General features: G+C 44.2%; 1 protein-coding gene across 2 annotated transcripts in view; it reads right to left on the reverse strand.

The window, feature by feature from the left end:
- Positions 1 to 19,970, reverse strand: part of RASSF5 (Ras association domain family member 5) — a 112,050-nt gene that overhangs the window by 42,265 nt on the left and 49,815 nt on the right. Inside the window, exon 1 of one of the 2 annotated variants that reach the window (XM_027871819.1) lies at positions 4,958 to 5,552. The exons of the other annotated variant lie outside the window; for it this stretch is intronic. Within the exon in view, the coding sequence (XP_027727620.1) occupies positions 4,958 to 5,077 (120 nt within the window). The 5' untranslated portion in view covers positions 5,078 to 5,552. Of the gene's footprint in view, positions 1 to 4,957; positions 5,553 to 19,970 lie in introns of those variants that run through there. 2 annotated transcript variants of the gene reach the window in all.

Here is a 19,970-nt window from a genome sequence, read left to right on the forward strand (position 1 = left end):
CAAATGACAAAAACACAAATAACTACATTATACAATATTATAAGATAACTACACAAGATAGGTCCAAGCAAAATGCTAGGTGGGGTCCTCAGGGAGTTGTCAGGGCTGGGGAAGGGAAGAGATCATTGCTGACTTGGCAGGATAGAATACTGGAAGACTTCATAGAGGCAGGGGCATTTCAGCTGAGCCTTAAAAAGGATTTCCAGAAGGGACAAGGGAAGAGGATATAGGAAAAGGGGCATAGAGGAAATTATGAGCAAAAGGACAGAGGTGGGAAAGTGCTGGACATACACTGGGAATGGAGAGTAGCCCAGTTTTACTAGATGGAATGCAGCCTACTTGGAAAGGAGTGGTATGAAAAGACTAGATAGGCAGAGTGGCATCAGACTGTGAAGGGACTTGAATGCCAGGCCAAAGAGTCTGAACTTTATTTAAGAGGCAATGGGTTCTGTGAATAAGGCAGATTAGTATGGTAGTAGTGAAAAAATACACTGGAGAGGGGAGAAAAATAAAGGCAAGACCTGTAAGGAAGCTATTTCAGTAGCTAAAGTGGTTGGTAATTAGGGCCTTCATTAGTCAGTCAATAAGTACTTATTAAGCACTCATTATTTGCCAGGAATGGTGCTAAGTGCTGGACAAGTGTCACTAGGTTGGTGGTGGTAGGAACAGAAAGGAAGAAGGGACATGAAAAAAGCAAAAACACCATAAAGGGAAAACCACCACTGGGGGCTCATAGCACCATCATTCTAAAGCCTATGGAGCCCCCACTCACTCTAGATTGCTAGTTCCCCATTACTTACATATACTCCAATTTTTATTCACATAAGTAAGATATGAGGCCTAATTTCCTATGTCTACACTGGGGAACACCCCAGGACATCCTGCTTTAGCTGTTTACCTGCTGTGGCTGAGAACGGTGATTCAAAATTAAGTCCTCTCCCACTGAATGAGATACTGGGCCAGAAGAAGGCAGCCAGATGGCCCTCTGGTTATATAAGGCCCCAAGCTGGATTAGTCTAATGTAAAAACTCTGGAGTCTGAGTCAGAGACCCTGGATTTAAATCCTGGCTCGGTCACTTACTAGCAGCATGATTGTTGGCATGTCCCTCCCTCATTCTGGTCCTCACTTTGCTCTTTTGTGAAATAAGGCATTTGGACCACAGGACCGCCTTGGTCCCATCCAGATGTAACACTCTAACATTCTGTCCTTCTGTGAGTCCAGGATCTAGCCAGTGACTTTTTCTCTTATTACTGGTTCGACCTTGGCTTCACACTTCCGGGTGTGAGGTTCCCCTTCTCTGTGAGAGGAGGAGGTGACTGACTGCTTCCTCTTGCCTCCACCCAGGGGTAGAGTTAGGACACAGACACAGCAGGGAGGCCTGATTTGTGAAGTGGTGGGATTCAGCATTAACTGTGTGGAAGCCTCTTGCCAGTAGCAAGATGTTGCTGTGTTTCTGCTCCAGCAAGGAGCCGAGGAGGAGACAGGTCGTTCTGACAGGGCTATTTATAGAAGGTGCTACAGCCTCTCCAATGTGTGGGCTTTGCCACCCCTGCCACACAGAAACACAGGAAGAGTTTTTTTCCCCCTGGGGGACCCCATCTCCCAGGGTTGCAGGTGGGAGTTGATGGAGGATGGGAGAAGAGGAATCCTTTAGAAACCCAGCCCTTCTCTTTCCATAGGGAGGAAAACAGCCAAGGAAAAAGAAATCTGCATGACGTAAGGAAGGGAATCTTTTGAAAATCCCCTCTGGATGCAAGACTTAGTAAGAAATGAGTTCTGGAAAATGCTATTTAAAAATAATACATTTTTGTAGTATTCCTATAAGGGCAACTGCCCCACCAGATTCCTGCCCCCTCAACCCCACCCCCTAAGCCACATGCATCTTTCCCTGAGCCCTGCCCATCTCTCCAGTCACTGCACAGTGATGTTCCACCCACCCACCCTCTTATCCCAGCCCTACTAGGGTGATTTCTCACTCATCTACCAAGCCCCACAATGTGGAGTTCCAGGTTGAAAAGGAATCAGCTGGTGGAGAAAGCATATCAAAGCTCATTATAATTCAGCCCAAACCCTTCAAAAGCAGCAATCCTCCAGAGAGCAGGAAGAAAGAGGTGTTAAAATTATCACTGCCATTTTCTACCTCCAAAGCATTTATTAATCACCTCTCTGCACTGTATGCTATACTTTGTTCTTGGTATCAGGAAGCTGGTGCTAGGTAGAGTCCTGGGTTTGACACTTGAAAATTGTGGGGCCCTGGGCAAGTCATTTCACTTCTCTGAACCTCCATTTCCCATATATAAAATGGGGATAATCCATCAACAAGAATTTATTTAGTGCCTAATATATGCCAGGTACTGTATTAAGCACTGTAGGTGTAAGGCCATAAGACCTGCCCTACCTACCTCTTCTGGGAGGAAAGTGTTTTGAAAAATTTAAAACACCATATAAATGTGAGCTATTATTTACTATCTGAGTTAAGCTGGCATGGACCTGGTCCTTTACAGGATCAGACTTTAAGATTGGAAAGACACAAGAATTATTATACCCATTTTGAAGGTAAAGATACTGAGGGTCAGAGAGATGAAGTGCTTTGCCCAGTTAAAGATTCACAGAATTTGAGACTTGAAAGGGACCTCTAGTCCAACTCAGACATGAAAGGAAGCCCTGCTATAATATATCTGACACGTGGTCATCTACCGTCCGCCTAAAGTCCACCAATGTAGGGAAATTCACCGCCTCTTAAGGCAGCCAGGTCTGCTCTAAGGATTGTTGTTCAGTCATGTCTGACTCTTCATGACCTCATTTGGGGTTTTCTTGACAAAGATACTGGAGTGGTTTGCCATTTCCTTCTCCAGCTCATTTTACAACTGAGAAAACTAATGCAAACAGGGTTAAGTGACTTGCCCAGGGTCACAGAGCTACTAAGTGTCCGAGGCTGGATTTGAACTCATGAAGATGAGTTTTCCTGACTTCAGGGCCTGCACTCGATCCACTGTGCCACCAAGCTGCCCTCTCTAAGGCTTAGAAAGCCTGAACTTGAGGGCAGCTAGATGGTGCAGTGGATAGAGCTCTGGCCTTGGAGTCAGTAAGACCTGAGTTCAAATGTGACCTCAGACATTTGACACTTATTAGCTGTGTGACCCTGTGCAACTCACTTAACCCCACTGCCTGGCAAAAAAAAAAACAAAAAAAAAACACTGCCTCACAAGAAGAAGAAGAAAAAGAAAAAGAAAGCCTGAAATGGATTCCTGAACACCTTCTCATCCTCACGGTTCTGGGTTTTGCTCTCTGGGGCCAAACTAGAAAAAAATCTAGTCCCTCCTTTATGTGATAACTCTTCCAATCCTTGAAGACAGTTACCATGTCCTCCCTGGATCTCCTCTTCTCCAGATTAAACGTGCCCAGTTTCATTAGCCTATCTTCACATGTCACGGACTCAAGGCCCTTCACCCATGTTGACTGCCCTCCTCTATATGCTCTCTAGTTTTTCAATGTTCTTCTTAAGCTGGGTGCCCAGAACTGAACATAATATTCCAGATGAGGTCTGATGAGGACAGAGTAGAGGGGCACCCCTCTTTTCCTGGAAGTTAGGCCTCTCTGAATGCGGCCCAAGGCCATCAGGAGATGTTTTGGGTTGCTCCATCACACAGCTAGAACAAATATAGCCAGATTCAAGTCCTCTGACTCCAAATCCAGCATGTTCATTTCCAGGTCCTACTGCCTTGAAGACCAAACAACTAGCGGCAAAGAGGATAGGGACTGAACTAACACTGAACCAACACACAGTATGGAGAAAAGAACTTTGATTTTTACCAAGCAGACAGAGGTCAAGGGAATTGGGGGGAGGGGGGCTATGAGCGGAGGTACAAGGGGGTGGGGGGAGGGAAGTTGTTAAGATCACCTCCCAGACATGAGACCTTAGAATTCAGTTTAAGCAAGTGCTCTTGGCAAGGTGAATTATTGATAGGGAGGCCCCAGAGATGAGCCTGAGATCTTTTTTGTTGTTGTTAATTATAATCCGGACAAGAATCTTGAATTAATGATGAGCCTGCCACACACCTGTGAAATTTAACAGCTCAGTCTCCCTCAACAAATGGTCCCTTTTCAGACAGCCTCTCCCAGAATTTGGCTCACAGCCCTCCTCTCCTGATTAAAAAAAAAAAAAAAGCCAAGCAAACAATTCTGCCGCTACCATAGCCAAGATATGTTACAGATAGTGAGACAAGACTGCAACCATTTTGTGGGGGGTAGGGGAACCCCCCCCCCAATTCCAAAGTTTCATGTAAGCCATGGTAGGGGCCTAAAGCAATGCAGGAAGTTAAAACTATGAAGTGTGGGGAAATTATCAGCTCAGAGGCTTTCAGGTCAGCCCTCCTCTTGAAACACCCTTGACTTCTGCAGAGTTGGAGAGCTCTGTTTTTAAGATGGTTTCTGAGCAAAGCCCTATGGGGACTGAAATGCGGAAGTTTCCACCTTTGTCCTGATAAGAACTGGACTGGCATCCACCTTCCAGCTAATCCTTCTGGGGCATGGATTTAGCTCATAAAGGCAGAGGGTGCTGCCAACTTTTACCTTCTTACATTCACAAGTGACACAAGGCCACCCCACCACGAGATCACACCATCATCACAGTTAGGACAGACTACCCTACTAGAGCTAAAGGATCGTTTGGATAAGATTAAGATGGGAGAAACCAAAACTACCCTGTGCAATTTGCCTAAAGGTGCCAGGCCATCCGCTATCCAGCCTGGCATCTTCAGGAGAGGCAGCCTCACATATCCCAAAGACAAAAAAAAAACTCCTGCCCACTCATACACTGAGAAATAGACAGACAGACATGTAGCTTCTTCCTGGGTGTGAGGCATCCATCCTGGCATAGAGTCCAGGGAGTTGGAGGAGCACTTATTTCTCCCCAAATAAAGGTAGCTCCCTCCCTCTTTGGGTTTTCCTTTTTACCTGGGAGGGGGCCTTGCTCTGTGCATTCCTGAAAAAGGAAGTCTTGGCAGTAAAGAAACAGTCCTCCAGATCTTCATCCAGGCTGCAGTACCCACTGCTCATGGTGCTGTCCACGGTCATCTACCGCGGGCGCCCGCTACGGGAGGCAGCTCTCTAGCTCATGGGCGCCAGGCAGCCCGGGGGGAGCGTGCGCGGTGGTGAGACCCCCTAAGCCCCGAATGCGGCAGCGAGCGGGAGGATTTCTCAGTTCAGTTCCTGCTCAGCCAGCGAGCCAGCAGGGTCCTGTGTACTCAGCTTCCCGTGCAACTGCTTCCAACACTACCTCGCCTCCAATTTCTCTGCTTCTGCAGGCTTTTCTTGCCACCTCCTTCCTTTACTTTAAAGAAAGGACCGCTGGCTTTTCGGCGGGCTAACCTTTTCCCTTCTCCGCCCACAGCCCTCCTTTCCCCAATAGGCGCAGCTACAAAACACCGGTGTCAGACCTGGGTGAGTTTCTTCTTCGCCTCCCTCTCAAACTCACTCCCCATCTGTGGTTTGATCTAGTCGCTGTCGCAGCAGGGCTGAGCATGCAAAGCTCGCCATCTCACCACTGCTCCCCACCCCCTCTCCCCTTTCCTGCCACTCTCAGAGTTTGCAGTAGAGTTCAGAACCACTTCCTCTTGCAAGGTTTCTCTCCAGGCTTCCTTCAAGCTGTCATGAGTCCTGGGGGTGTAGGCTGGGCTGGGGGGCTGCCAGGTAAGGATGGGTGATGGCCACCCTCAAGCCTGATTGGGGGGCTGGGAGCAGGCCATTCTCTAGACCCCAGGAAACACAGCCCATTCTTCATCATCTATGGATGATTAGGTGATATGGATAAAAATGTGCAAAATTCTCTTCCCTCCTCTCTAGCTCTCCTACACTCAGTGGCAGACCTTTTGGCTTTCTGCTGTGGGCTTCTGGGGCTGGGTCAATCGACGTGAATAGAAAAATAAAATAAATGCCAGTTGTTCAAGAAATAGCATTTTAGCTGAGGAGTTGCCAGAAGAGACATGCAAAATCCTTGTGAACATATGGGAAGTGTATGCAAAGAAAACTGTCTCTCTCTTGTATGCCTGACCCAGGGTCTTTAGGAATTGCAGAGGGGGGATTAATTTTTAGAGATTCTCACTACTGAACAAAGCTTATTTACATATTCTTAGATGACTAAGAGAAGTTTCTACCAGACTCTTTGCCAAGTCCCAACTTCGGGGATAGCTCATTTGTAAATCCCCATTTGACTATCTGGAATAATGCTTGTGATTCTGTCTGGCTGTCTTACAAAGATGTGCAGAGGCCCAAGGGCCTCCTGGAGCATATGTTAAAAGGTAAGGCTGGTCATCTCCCTTTCAACTGCTGGTCCCCATGATAATAGATTTATAGCTAGGAGAGATGTCAGAGGCATCTACTCAAAACTCCATTACTGTACACATGAGGAAACTAAGGCCCAGCATGATTAAAGTCTGACCTGAGGTCATACGGGGGAAAGAGGTGGGGTTTGAACCCACAACCTCTGATCCTGGATCCAGCATCTTTTCACTATGCCATGCTGCCTCCTATGGGCTAGTACTGGAACATGTTTGTCTGTTTTCTCAGCATTATACAGGTACCATACCAGCCTGAAAGATAATGGGGCTTAGAGCTCAAGGCAAATGGAACAGTGCCTTTAGATACCCAGAACTAGTGGTGGTACAGTACATGCCCAGTCTTATGGCCCTAACTGTACCTGTAAGATCACAAAAGACCTTGTGTATGCACTGGCTTAATCAAGACCTCTTCAATACTGAATCCCTGCTCCCCCAAGACATGAACCCTTTCACAAACCCCCAAGAGCCTGCTCCTTCAGCAGAATCTGGCTCTTTCTGCCATTTAGATGTTCAAGCAGGTTCCCCATTGGAAACCTGGCAGAAGGGAAGACTCTGCCCATCTCATTAAACTACCAACTCAATTTCAAGTCCTGAATATTGTTCTGAGAAGACCTTCCCCTCTTCAGCTAATGCTAATAATAGTTCAGAAAGGTTATAAAATGTGTTCATGGTGACAAAAATGTCCAGCTCAGGATGAGAACTGAACTCTCCCAATTTCAACTGCTATATTTTTTTTTCCTTTACACCACACTGACTCTCTGAATTTGTTATTGCCAGGGGGGTTCAGAGGGCAGTTTGAACTGGCTCCCTCTTCTCCACACAAACCTTTTCCCAGAAGCCTAACAGTGCCTGGCAGGCACAAACACATGATAACTAAAACCCCGCACCCCCACAGGCCTCCTTGGCTCAGACAGAAAAGTCAATACCAGTAGCTGCCTCGGCCTCTGGTCACAAATGGCTTTAGGTGGTAGAGGTCAGCAGAGAAAACAGATGCAGCAAGAAGAATGAAAGAAAAAAGTCCCCAATTTTAATGCTGCAAACTTTTCTCCATGTGGGTGATTTGGGAGTAGCTTTTTTGGGGGTGCTCCCCCACCCCACCCAATATTCCCCAGGAAGATTATCTAGGTTAGGCTGGTATGAGGTTTCATCAGCCCTTTCCCTCATTCAATGCACATCCCAAATCAAGTGTCACAGTGATAAATGATGTTGAGGTGGGGGATCTGCCTGTTACACTAGCCATCAATAAGAGAGGCACCAGCTTTGTCCCGACAAAGACTGGGGGATGTTTCCTTTTCACTGTACCATTTAGGAAGGTGGGAATCTTGGATATGTTTTCAGAAATGAGCGGCCAATTGAACCCAGCAATGTTTCATATTCTTAGAATGGCTCAGGGCTCCCAGAAAAGGTCCTGCTGAGCGGCTCATTTGAAATGTGCACTTCTAAAAGACTATTTAGAATAATCCTTTCAGACATTATACCCAAGGTACTCCTCCAGGAAACAGAGGGGAGACTCAAACTGTGAGTGACATCTTAGATGCCTGGCCAGATTGGAAAGAATTCTTAAGTGATGGTATTTTTATAGGATGCCACGTGTCTTTCCAAACATGTTTATCAATACCATTTTTGCTATGAAGTTTCATGCTTTCCAAAACACTTTCACCTCCATTAACTTTTCTTTCACTCGATCATTAATCATTTATTAATTGCCTACTATGTACCAAAGCAGCTAGGTGGTACAATGAGTAGAGCACTGGGCCTGGAGTCAGGAATACTCATCCTCATGAATTCAAATCTAGCCTTAGATACTTACTAGCTGTGTGACCCTGGGCAAGTCACTTAACCCTGTTTTCCTCAGCTCATCATCTATAAAATGAGCTGGAGAAGGAGATGGCAAACCACTCCAGTATTTTTGACCCCTAAATGGGGTCATGGAGTCGGACACGATTGAAAACAACTGAATAAAAACAACTACTATGTGCCAGGGTCTGGGGAATATGCAGCCCACTTGGTGATGAGCCTCCAGGCTGATCTTCATATAGCAGTCATACTGGGCAACATATTAGAATTTCTTCCGTGTTGGAAGAATCTACCAGAATACCTCCCTTAAAAGGCAATATGGTAGAAAGACTATTGAGTCTGAAGTCAGGAAAACCGAAGTTCAATCACTTTTGTCCGCCTCAGTTTCCTCAACTGTAAAATAGACATTGTGAGGATCAAATGAGATAATATTTGTAAAGTACTTAGTATAGGGTCCTGCCTCAGTTTCCTCAACTGTAAAACAGATATTATGAGGATCAAATAAGATGATATTTATGAAGTACTTAGTACAGGGTGGGGCACACAGCACATGCTTAATAAACACTTCTTTCCTTCCATGAACTCTTGAGATTGTCACAGTGACCCTTTGAGTGAGGATAACAGTTTTACGAATAAGGAAACTGAATCATGGAAGGGTCCTGCTCAAGGTTACCCAGCTAATTAATGACAGAACCAGGACTAGAACTGAGTTCTATTTTTCTGACCCTTACTTTTCTAGTTCTGAGTCCAAATGAGTCCAGTATTCACAGTGAGACAGAAGCCAGGCTAGGTTGACATGGTCCCTAGACCTAGAAGGAATCTTTGTTGTTGTTGTTGAGTTGTTTTTCAGTCATGTTTGACTCTTTGTGACTGCATTTTGGGGTTTTCTTGGCAAAGATACTAGAATGATTTGCCATTTCCTCCTCCAGCTCATTTTACAGATGAGGAAACTGAGGAAAACAGGGTTAAGTGATTTGTCCAGGGTCACACAGCTAGTAAGTGTCTGAGGCTAGTTCATGAGGATGAGTATTCCTGACCCCAGGCCCAATGCTCTATCCACTGCACCACTTTATATAAAATGATTTGCAAACCTTGCAAATATTATTATTATTTTGGAAGGTTCTACCATGCTGGAAAGGTTTTGAATACACTCCTGGAGATAGACTGCGTTTATATTGCGAGAAGCAGAATAGCTTCTCTCTCCCTCACTCCCCATAGTCAGTTGCCCAGTCTTTGTTCATTCGACTTTCACAGCATCCCTTGCTCTTCCTCTTCTCCCCACTCACATAGTGGTCACCCTTGTCCAGGCCTTCATCACCTCTCACCTGGTCTACTGCAATAGCTTTCTAATTGATCTCCCTGCCTCAAGTCTCCCCACTCCCAACGTCACACTCAGTGACTCCCTTGTGCCTCCAAGATAAAACGCAAATTCTTTTGTGTGGCATTTAAAGTCTTGCAATCTGGCTCCAGTTGACCTTATTGCACCTCATTCTCCTTCCTACTGTCCAGTCAAACCAGCTTCCTTGCTGTTCTTCACAGACAACATTCCATCTTGGGGCTCCCTCAGCACAAGCTGTCCCCCAGGCTTGAAATGCCCCTTTTCCTCACTTCTGCCTCCTGGAATTCCCAGCATCCTTCGAAACTGAGCTCAGGCACCACCGCCTTCCTAAGGCTTTTCTTACTCCCTCTCCTTCAGTTGTTATCCCCTTACTCAAACCCCTCATATTTATTAGAACATATTTTGCATTTACTTATATAGCTATATGCATCCTCCAAATGAAATGTGGAAATACTAGATCAGAGGGATGTAATTTGATAATATATTTCATGTTATTCTTGTGGAAAAGACAAAGAAATGTAGACGTTATGAAAAAACAGTTAGGTGGAGTTTGACAAAGGTTGAATAGTCAAAGAATTAGTTGTCATTAGTTAAATGTCCCTTTGGTAGGAGATTGCTAACGGAGTGCCCAGGGAACCCATTGGCTTTCTAGTAGCTAGCATCTTTATCAGTGGCTTGGCTAGAGGCACAGATAGCACGTTCAAATCTGCAAATAACACAAAGTTGGGAGAGATAGCTAGAAGACAGAGTCAGGATCACAAAAGATCTTGACAGGCTGGGGCGTTCTTTCCATTTTGAGATGGAAATTGAATAGCTATTGATGTCAAGTCTCACAGTTGGGTTTAAAAAAACCAATCCTAGAATTATAGGCTAGAGGAAGCAGGGTTAGACAGCCGCTTATCTGAAAGAGATCCTGGGGTTCTGTTGGCTAAGCTGGTTCTGGTGGGTAAGCTCAGTATGAGTCAGCAGTGTGATGTGGTAGCCAGAAGAGCTGATTTTATATTGGGCTACATTAAGAGAGGCAGAATTTCTAAGACAGCTTCCTTTCATGTGTTGTCTTCTCCATTTGAATGTAAGCTCCTTAAGGGCAGAGACCATTTTCCACTTGTTTGTATTTATATTTCCAGTACTAAGGGGCACCTAGGTGGCTCAGTGGATAGAGTGTTGGACCTGGAGTCAGAAAGACTCATCTTTGTGAGTTCAAATCTGACCTCAGACACTTACTAGCTGTGTAACCCTGGGCAAGTCATTTAACCTTTTTGCCTCAGTTCCTCATCTGTAAAATGAACAACACAGTGCCTGGAACATAGTAAGTGCTTAATAAATGTTTGTGGACTTCCTGACTAAGGAGGTGAGAATCCTCTATTCTACCCTGAACAGACCACTTCTGTACACAGTATTCAATTTTAAGCCCCAAAGTTTAAGGAGAACATTGATAGGCTGGGTTTGGGGTGGGGAGGGAAGGGAAGGGAAAATCCAGAAGAGGTCAACCAGGATGTTTCATGTTGTGTCACAATAAGCTGAAGCTCTTGGAGAATGCTTAGGCTGAAGAAAATTCAGGGGAGACATGATTCTGCATTCAAGTATTCTAGGGGTTGTCGTGTTGTGGTAGGAGCAATATCTATTAGGGTCCTTGCCAAATAAATTGGGTTAGTTTCTTCTAAGTGCTTCTTCCCCTACCCCTTTACCTCCCACATAGGCTAGTTTAATTTTTCTTTAAAAATATTAGAGTCATACTCAAAATTTAATTGGCCCAGGGGATTAAGGCTGGAACCATGGCTATAGTTTTCTGGTAGCCTAAATACCAAAGGTAGGGCATGAGGAGTCAGGAGATCCTCCCTTGGCACCAGCATGCCAAACACAGAGACAGGTAAACTATACCCAATCAAATCACTGCTGTGTCCTTGCTGAATATACTTACCATGTTGTGGTTAAGAAAACCTCCTTTTGTTAACAGATAGATGGTCTATGGATGTTTCATCCTATGCCAGTCCCAAACCTGAACCACTGGACTGGCTGCCCACACATGTGGAGGAAGGATTGGATTGGTCATGTTTGGCCCCAGAGGGCAAAACCAGGAGGAAGTGACCAAGAAGTCAGTTTCACTGTTATGTCAGGAAAAACTTAAATGCTTAGAGCTGTACAAAAGTGGGATGGGTTGCCTTGGGAGGTGGAGGATTCTTACTAGATAGAGGTCCTCAAGCAGAGGCTGGATGGCCACTTGTTGGGTATGTCACGTCGGGGATCAGTTTCATGAGATGGTTGCTGAGGTCCTTTTCAATTTTAAAATTCTGTGAGTCTTTAAATGTAAACTCCTTGAGGGCAAAGACTTTCACTTTTGCCATTGCATCCCTAGCATCTAGCACAGTGCCTGGTATATGGTTCGAGTTTAATAAATGCTTTTTGATTGAAGGTAACAACTTCTTTAGTCATAAAAGGCCATGAAACAACAAAAAAATACAAAATGGCTCTCACTTTTGCCATTGCATCCCCAGCATCTAGCACAGTGCCTGGTATATGGTTCGAGTTTAATAAATGCTTTTTGATTGAAGGTAATAACTTCTTTAGCCATAAAAGGCCATGAAACAATAAAAAAAATACAAAATGGCTCTCAGTCTGTGCTGCCCTCCCCTCTTTGCTTCTCCAGTGATGGTGGGATAGGGAAAAAAAGGAGCAGGAGGTGCTAAGACTGTCTATAGACATAAGCTTAGCTGTTCATAAGTCAAATGTGAAAGCTTATTTCAGTGACTAAGGGGATAGAGCTCCAGAGGAAGAGAATCATATTATTATTTACATTCTTGCTCTAAATGAAGCCAGAAGACAAAAGGAAATTTCATCTAAGTGGAAGGATGGCTTTGCGAGTTCTTCACAGAGAGACCAATAAAGGATAGGCAGGGTTGGTTTTATTGTGTATTTAAAAGCAACAATAAACATCATTCCATGGGATATTTGGTTGCTTATGTTATAGTGCTTATGGTGGGCAACTGGCAAAGACCACCATGAAGGTAACTACAGTGTAAGTGCTAACATCTTAGCACAGGAAAAAAAGAAATCCTGTGAAGAATTAGACCCCTCAAATTAATCAACATATATTTTAATACTTAGAAATTTCAATGCAAAGATGGTCATAGGGCAAGACAAATGTTAAAAATATGGCTCAGGAGTAAACAAAGAAGACCAAAGTCTTCTAGACTATTTACATGCCTCCCGCCTCTGTGTCAAGAATATCTATCTTCCCCAAGAAGAGAGATGGGAGGCATTGGACATGGCAAGTATGGAATGACATCACCAAAACCAAAATTGACGATGTCCTGGCAGCAAGTAAATCACTGGTTACTGAAGTGGGAGTCATTTTCTAATCAATTGTCCACTGTCATCCCATCAACTTGTTAGAGAGACATGAAAATAAATGTCAAATGATAAAAATGAAAAGATAGAGCACGCATTTAAAATAACTTCAATTTGACTAAACAAGTTACAGCTGACAAATGGGAAATGGAAAAAAATACAGACCATCATGTCCTACAGAAGTTGAACCTAGACAAAATCAGTCAACACAATGAAAGGACCATCAGCATCTAAAAACCATCTCAGCCAGCAAATACCTGGTCTCCTTACCACTCAGAGAGGTATGGTGGCCAGGATAATGGTATTTTAAAAGCTATATTTTTTTTGTAAAATCTTATGGAAAAAGATGTTGGAACATGATGAGAAAAAAAAGAACAAGAGAAAATTATTGGCAACATCACTTCATAAAAGAAGAAATAGTGGAGAGAAAATAAGTTTATAGAAATCTTGGCAAAGGAACCAATTAAACCATATCATCCCCAAAGCATCTGAGAATGAAACTGGAAGAATAAACAACTAAATAGATAACATGTCATGATTTCTACAACACTATGTTTTTCCCCTTTGGACTCCGGCACCACGGTACCCAATGGACTTCACGAAGAGGTAGAAAACGCACCAAACAAAACAAAGATGAGAAAATGCAGCTGGGCTAGACCAAGTAGGCAGAGAATAGGACAGTGTTGGAGACAACAGTTTTGAAAGCTTTTTGAGGGATGGTTTCTCAAGATAGCTGAAAGAAGGGAGGAGACCAAACATAGAAAAAATTACAGATATAATTACCCCCCAAATATAACCAAGATAATATCAATAACAACTGATCTTTATGCCTACTTTCACATTTCTACAGTATTTATGGGAACAATTTAACTATATAGGGCAGCTAGGTGGCACAGTAGAGAGAGCACCAGGAAGATTCATTTTCCTGAGTTCAAATCTGGCCTCAGACACTTACTAGCTGTGTGACCCTGGGCAAGTCATTTAATCCTGTTTGCATCAGTTCCTCATCTGTAAAATGAGCTGGAGAAGAAAATGGCAAACCACTCTGGTATCTTTGCCAAGAAAACCCCAAATGGGGTCACGGAGAATCAAACACGATTAAACAACAACCAAAAGGTCCTTTCTAGCTTTAGCATTCTCTGGGCCTATGAGTCATTCATCCTCTAATCAAAATAACAATTCCTTGCATTTTCATAGAATTTTCACATCAGAGATAACGTGGTACAATGGCAACAGATTTAGAGTTTTAGAATTTAGTCTAGGACTTAGAGTTAAAAAGCTGGGTTCCAATCCTGACTCTGACAACCTCCTAGCTGCATGATCATGAGAATTTACTGAACCTCCTCAGAGCCTGTTTCCTCATTTGTAAATGATGATGCTAACACTCATAACTACTTCCCTCCCTCAGCCGTTCAGTCACCTGGCATTTATTAAGAGCCTACTACTGAACAACATATCAAGGGCAGCTCAGATGAAGCTATGAGAAGGAAACAGGAAGGCTGTTCAAACAATATTTTTACAGCCCCACAATTCACAGATGACATTTTTACAATCATTCAATTGACTGCAAGGTGCAGAGAACAAAAGATTCCACTGTATTGTTTTTTTATTATTATTTTTTTTAAAAACCCACATTTGATCCAGTGGAGCAAATGCTGCCTCAGAGGCCCTCCTGCAACAAAATGTTTCCCATGCACATGTTAAAATTAGACAAGATGGCTTGAAAGATGAAGCAGAGATACTTGGCTCCACAGCCCTCCGGTTATTCATCTCAACCAAGGCATATAAAATAGAGGCATATGTTCACCAGAGGTATTTATTATTATCACAGCTCTAATAGGATTCTGGCACCTGAGCAAAGAGTGGGGAGGGGGAGGGGTGGTTTACAGTATGCTGATAAAGTATCATTTAAAGAACTTTATTGTAAAGTATACTGATGGGGAGGAAAGGGAATTGGCATCTCTGTTGTGATGGCCACTCCAGTTCATGATTTAGGTATCCTGGAGACAGAAGTCATAGGACTCATAGAGCTTGAGCAATTGGGAGGTCATGATGTCCAAAAGGGTAAGGATCGATACAATGAACCAGGCATTGAACTTATTGGATAGAAGAAGGAATTACTTGGCGTCTCTAGGGGACCACAATAAGGATCTACACAGAGTGGTGTGAATTGTAAAGGAGAAAAGGATGTCATCTCAGTTAATGACGATGTCAAAAAGAGGGTCTGAAAATGGCAGTGGGGAACAAGGACTGTGCCAACTCATCCTCTTGGCTCTGTACGTCAGGGGGATGTGAGAGAAGGAGCAGCCAGTCTCAGAAGGTGGGGGAGGGGAGTGAAAATGTGGTGTCTTCAGAAGAAAGCTGGTTTTAGTGAGCACCAGAAGAGGAAAGAAATGTGAAATGAAGAGATCTAGGATGAGGGGGTGTTTAACATTAGAGCAGAGTTCCAGAGGTTATTGTGGAAAAGGGACTAGAGAGGGTTAAGGCTGAGTTTACTATGGGACGAGGGAAGGGAATAAACATTTACATGGCACCTACTATGTGCCAGGTACTCGATAAGTGCTTTTACAAATATCGTCTCATTTGATCCTTACAACCACCCTTTGAGGTAGGTGCTGTTACTATCCCCATTTTACAGTTGAGAAAACTGAGCCAAATAGTATCTAAGGCTGGATTTAATTTGAATGCAGGTCCTTCTGACTCCAGGGCCAGTGCTCTATCCACTGTGCCACCTAGCTGCCCCGAACTCACTATCTTTCGAAGCAGCCCACATCTACTTTTGGACAAGAAGTTTTTCCTGACCTTAAATCTAAATTGGTCTCTTTACAACGCTAACACATTACTCCTTGTTATGCCCTTTGGGGTTAAAGAGAGCACATCTGCTACCTCCACCACACTGCAGACCCTTCAAAGACGTTCCCCCTGAGGTTTCTCTCTTCCAGGCTAAACATGCCTACTTCCTGCTCTGACATGGGTTCAAGACTCTTCACTATGCTGGCTGCCCTCCTCCAGACCCTCTCCAGCTTATCAATGTTCTTCTTAAACCCTACTGTCCACAGCTGACCACGGTATTCCACATGAAGTCTAAAAGAGCAGAGTACAATGGGACAATCACCTTGCTGGAAGATGCACCCATCCTAATGGAGCCAAGGGTCACAATATCTTTTTTGGCCGCCACATCACATCGATGACTCATACTGAGTGTGCCACCCACTAAAACCCTAGATCCTTTTCAGAACAGCTGCTAGCTATCCATACTGCCCCCCCATCTCATATTTTTGGAGTTGATTTTTTGTGCCTAAGTGAAAGACTTTACATTTATCCCTACTGAATTTTATCTTCTAAGATTGAGCTCAATGAACTAACCTATCAAGATCCTTTTGGGTCCTGTCATTAAATGTGTTAGCTACCCCATCAACTTTGTGTTGTCTACAAACTGGAGGAATATACCCTGTATGCCACTATCCAAGCAAGTGATAAAACTGTTAAACAGCCCAGGGCCAAGTATAAATTCCTGGGGTATTCCACTGGAGATTTCCTGCCACAGAGACAACTGAAACCTTTATGAGTCCTTTTAGAGTCTGGCCATCCAACCAGGACTGAATCCATTTGATTGTGTTATTATCTAATAACATATCTCTCCTTCTCCACATGAATTATTGGAATGGAAAACTTTATCAAAAGCTTCACTAAATGTCTAGGTTGACCATGCCCACAGCACTTCTCATTTGCTAGTTTAATAATGGCGCAAAAAAAAAAAAAAAAGGAAATGAGCTTAGTCTGGCATGACCTGCTTTTAATGAAGTCATGCTTGCTCTTCGTAATCGCTGCTTCCCTTTCTAGACACTTGCCAACCCTCTCTTCAAAGATCTATTTTAGAATTTTCCCAGGAATCAAAGTCAAGCTCACTGGCCTATCACTTGCAGACTCTGTTCTCTTTCCTTTTTTTTTTAATCAGAACAACATTTGCCCCTCTCCTCTTTGTGGCGTTTCCCCTCTTTTCCATGATGTTCCAAATAAATATCACTGATAGTGACCTAGAGGTCACATCTGCCAGTACTTACAGGACCCAAGGATGTTCCCTGAACCAAGTGACCTGAATTCCATATGGGCATCAAAGTGTTTTGTTACTATATTTTTATTTATCTTAATACTCCCTATTAGTCATTCTTATCTGTCCTTCTCAATGTAAAGGCATTCTCCTTTACAGAGGAAACAGAATTAAATTAAGAATTAAATATCACCACCTTCTCTGTGTTTTGTCAGCGATCATCATTCTATCTGCCCTATACAGAGGTCCTCTACTTTCTTTGGTTCTCCATTTTTTTTTCTCAATATAATTTTTTAGAAAACCCCTTTTTGTTTTTCTTAATTTCCCTTGCCAGTCTGAGAGGGAAAGTGACTTGCTTAAAGTCATGCTGGCAATAAAGATTCTAAATTCTAAAATATTTACCTCCTATGTGAAAAGTAAGTCCTTCAACTAGCATATATTAAGCGCCTACTATGTATGAGGTAGTGTACCAAACTCGGGGCATACAAAGAAAGGCAAAAGACAGTCCCTGCCCTCAAGGAACTTAACAGTGCAATGGGGGAGACAAATGCAAACAATTCTATACAAACAATATATAGACAGGAAAAATTGGAGATACCCAAAGAGGGAAGGCACTCATGTTCAGGAGGACTGGGAAAGGCAGTCCTACTTCTCGAACAGATGAGACTTTTAGCTGAGAGTTGAAGGAAATCAGAGTTGGGAAGAGTGTCTTATTAAAGGAACAGCAAAGACGTCTGTGTGTCACTGGATAGAAGAGTATATGGGTGGGGGCAGGGGGGGTAGTGTAAGAAGACTGGAAAGGTAGGAAGGGGTCAGGTTAAGAGGTGCTTTAAAGGCCAAACGGGGTTTTCTATTTGGCCCCGGGGGCAATAGGGAACCAGTGGAATTGACTGAATCGGAGAGGGGAGGAGTGGGGAAGTTACTTGGTCAGACTTGCACTTTAAGAGAGATCAGTTTGCTAAGATCATGTCTCACTGGCTTGGGTAAGAAGCACAGGTTTGCCGGGATGAGTGAGATTGAGAATCTGTAATGACAGGGAGTCACAGGAAGCTTCAGGTGAGCCAGCTAGCGTGGTTTGGAATCACAGTACCTCTCCTTCCCTGTCTCAGCAGAAGCCAAGTTCTGAGGAACACACATAATTTTCCTGTGCCTCCTCAGCTCCCCCGTGTGATGGTACCACGTATAAGCACTGGCCCGTCTATCAAAGGCTGCGGAGGCTCTGGGTGGGCCAGGGAACCTCATCTTGCAGTGGGGTTTTAGAAAAGCCACATCAGGGTTTGGAAGACAAGAGGCTAGACAGCGATGTGAGTAAGGGGCCCGGAGCCAGGAAAGTTTGAGTTCGAGGCCAGCTGAGTCACTGTCTCCCTGCAGGGTCGACGTGGGCTGCTTTTCATGGGGGCCCTGCACCTCCATGTCTGCCTCAGAGAAGGAAGACGGAAAGTTTTAAGGAGATGGTCTTTAGGAGCCCTTTGAGCTCTAACTGGCTTTAGCTCTGCAGATGGGGAGCCAGCAACATTTTGTGATAGAAGGCACTGGAGTAGGGGAGGAGGGAGGGAGAGCCTTGCCTAGAAGGTGCAGCTTGAGCTGAGCTTTGAAGAAAATAAGGGATTTTAAGAGGGATCGATGCGGAGGTTGGGGGCAGGACATGGGGCGGGGGGGGGGGGGGGGGTGTGTGTATTCCAGCCCTGAGGAGAGGGCTGTGCAAAGCCTGAGGAACCGCAACAAGGCCAGTCAGGTTAACCCGAGGAATATGGTGGGGAATAATGTATGGTGAGCCTGAAATGGTAAGCTGGGGCAAGGGCGTGAAGGGCTTCAAATGCCAGGGTTTTGTCTTTGACCTCAGAGGTAATAGGCAGCCCCTGGAGTTTATTGAGCAGGGGAGTGACATGGTCAGAATTGTGCTTTTGAGTCATTTTGGTAGCCATAAGGAGGATAGGTCGGAAAAGGAGAAGCAGCAGAGTTCTCTATTGTTTGTTAAGCTGAGAAATAGTCATGTTGGGACCCTCAGCAAGGAGTCCGTGACTCCTATTCTTCATCTTTTTTTCTGATCACTTTCTAGATGCTTTTTTTTTTTGATGGTCCCTTACACATCATTCTTTCACTTGCTTTCTCTGAAGATGAGGGAGGCTGAATAGAAGGGCAGTGAAAGAAGGCTGGATTTGGAATCAGTCAGACCCCCTAATCTGAGCAGCCAGTCACTTGCAGGATAACAAATTTAGAGCTAGAAGACACTTTCTGTTGGCTCTGGGCATTCTCTCTGGCTGTCCCCCATGCCTGGAGCACTCTCCCTCCTCAGATCTAACTACTGACCTTCCCGGCTTCCTTTAAGTCCCGATTAAAATCCCACCTTCTACAGGAAGCCTTCCCTAACTCCTTTTAATTCTAGAGCCTTCCCTCTGATAATTATTTCCACTTTATCCCATATATCGTTTGCTTTGTATATATTTGTTTACATATTGTGTCCCCCTTAGATTGTAAGCGCCTTGAGGGCAGGGACTATCTTTTGCTTCTCTTTCTATCCTTAGCACAGTGCCTGGCACACTTTGTTGTTATTGTTCAGTTGTTTCAGTCCTGTCGGACTCTTCATGACCTCCTTTGGGATTTTCTTGGCAAAGATACTGGAGTGGTTTACCATTTACTTCTCCAGCTCATTTTACAGATGAGGAAACTGAGGCAAACAGAGTTAAGTCACTTGCCCAAGGTCACACAGCTAGTAAGTATCTGAAGACAGATTTGAACTCAGGAAGAGGAATCTTCCTGACTCCAGGCCCAACACTTTATCTACTGTGCACTGCTTAATAAGTTTTTATCCATTGTTCAATTAATCAGGTCCAACCCTCATTTTTTACTGTTGAGGAAACCAAGTCTCAGAGATGCTGTGATTTGCTTGGGGTCACCCAGGCAGGAAGCAGCAGATCCCAAGACTCCAAGTTCCTTTCACTGTCCTAAGCTGCCTTCTAATTCAACCTCTCTGGGCCCAGTTTCCTCATCAGTAAAATTCTGGATTGGACCAGACGACCTCTACGGTCCCTCCCAGTTCTAAATCTATGGCCCCGTGATTCTCAGGGCTCTATTCAAGGGTGTTGTAAGAGTTAA

Source organism: Vombatus ursinus, unplaced genomic scaffold (assembly GCF_900497805.2).
Source record: "Vombatus ursinus unplaced genomic scaffold, bare-nosed wombat genome assembly UNPS02014798.1, whole genome shotgun sequence".
Taxonomy (NCBI): domain Eukaryota; kingdom Metazoa; phylum Chordata; class Mammalia; order Diprotodontia; family Vombatidae; genus Vombatus; species Vombatus ursinus.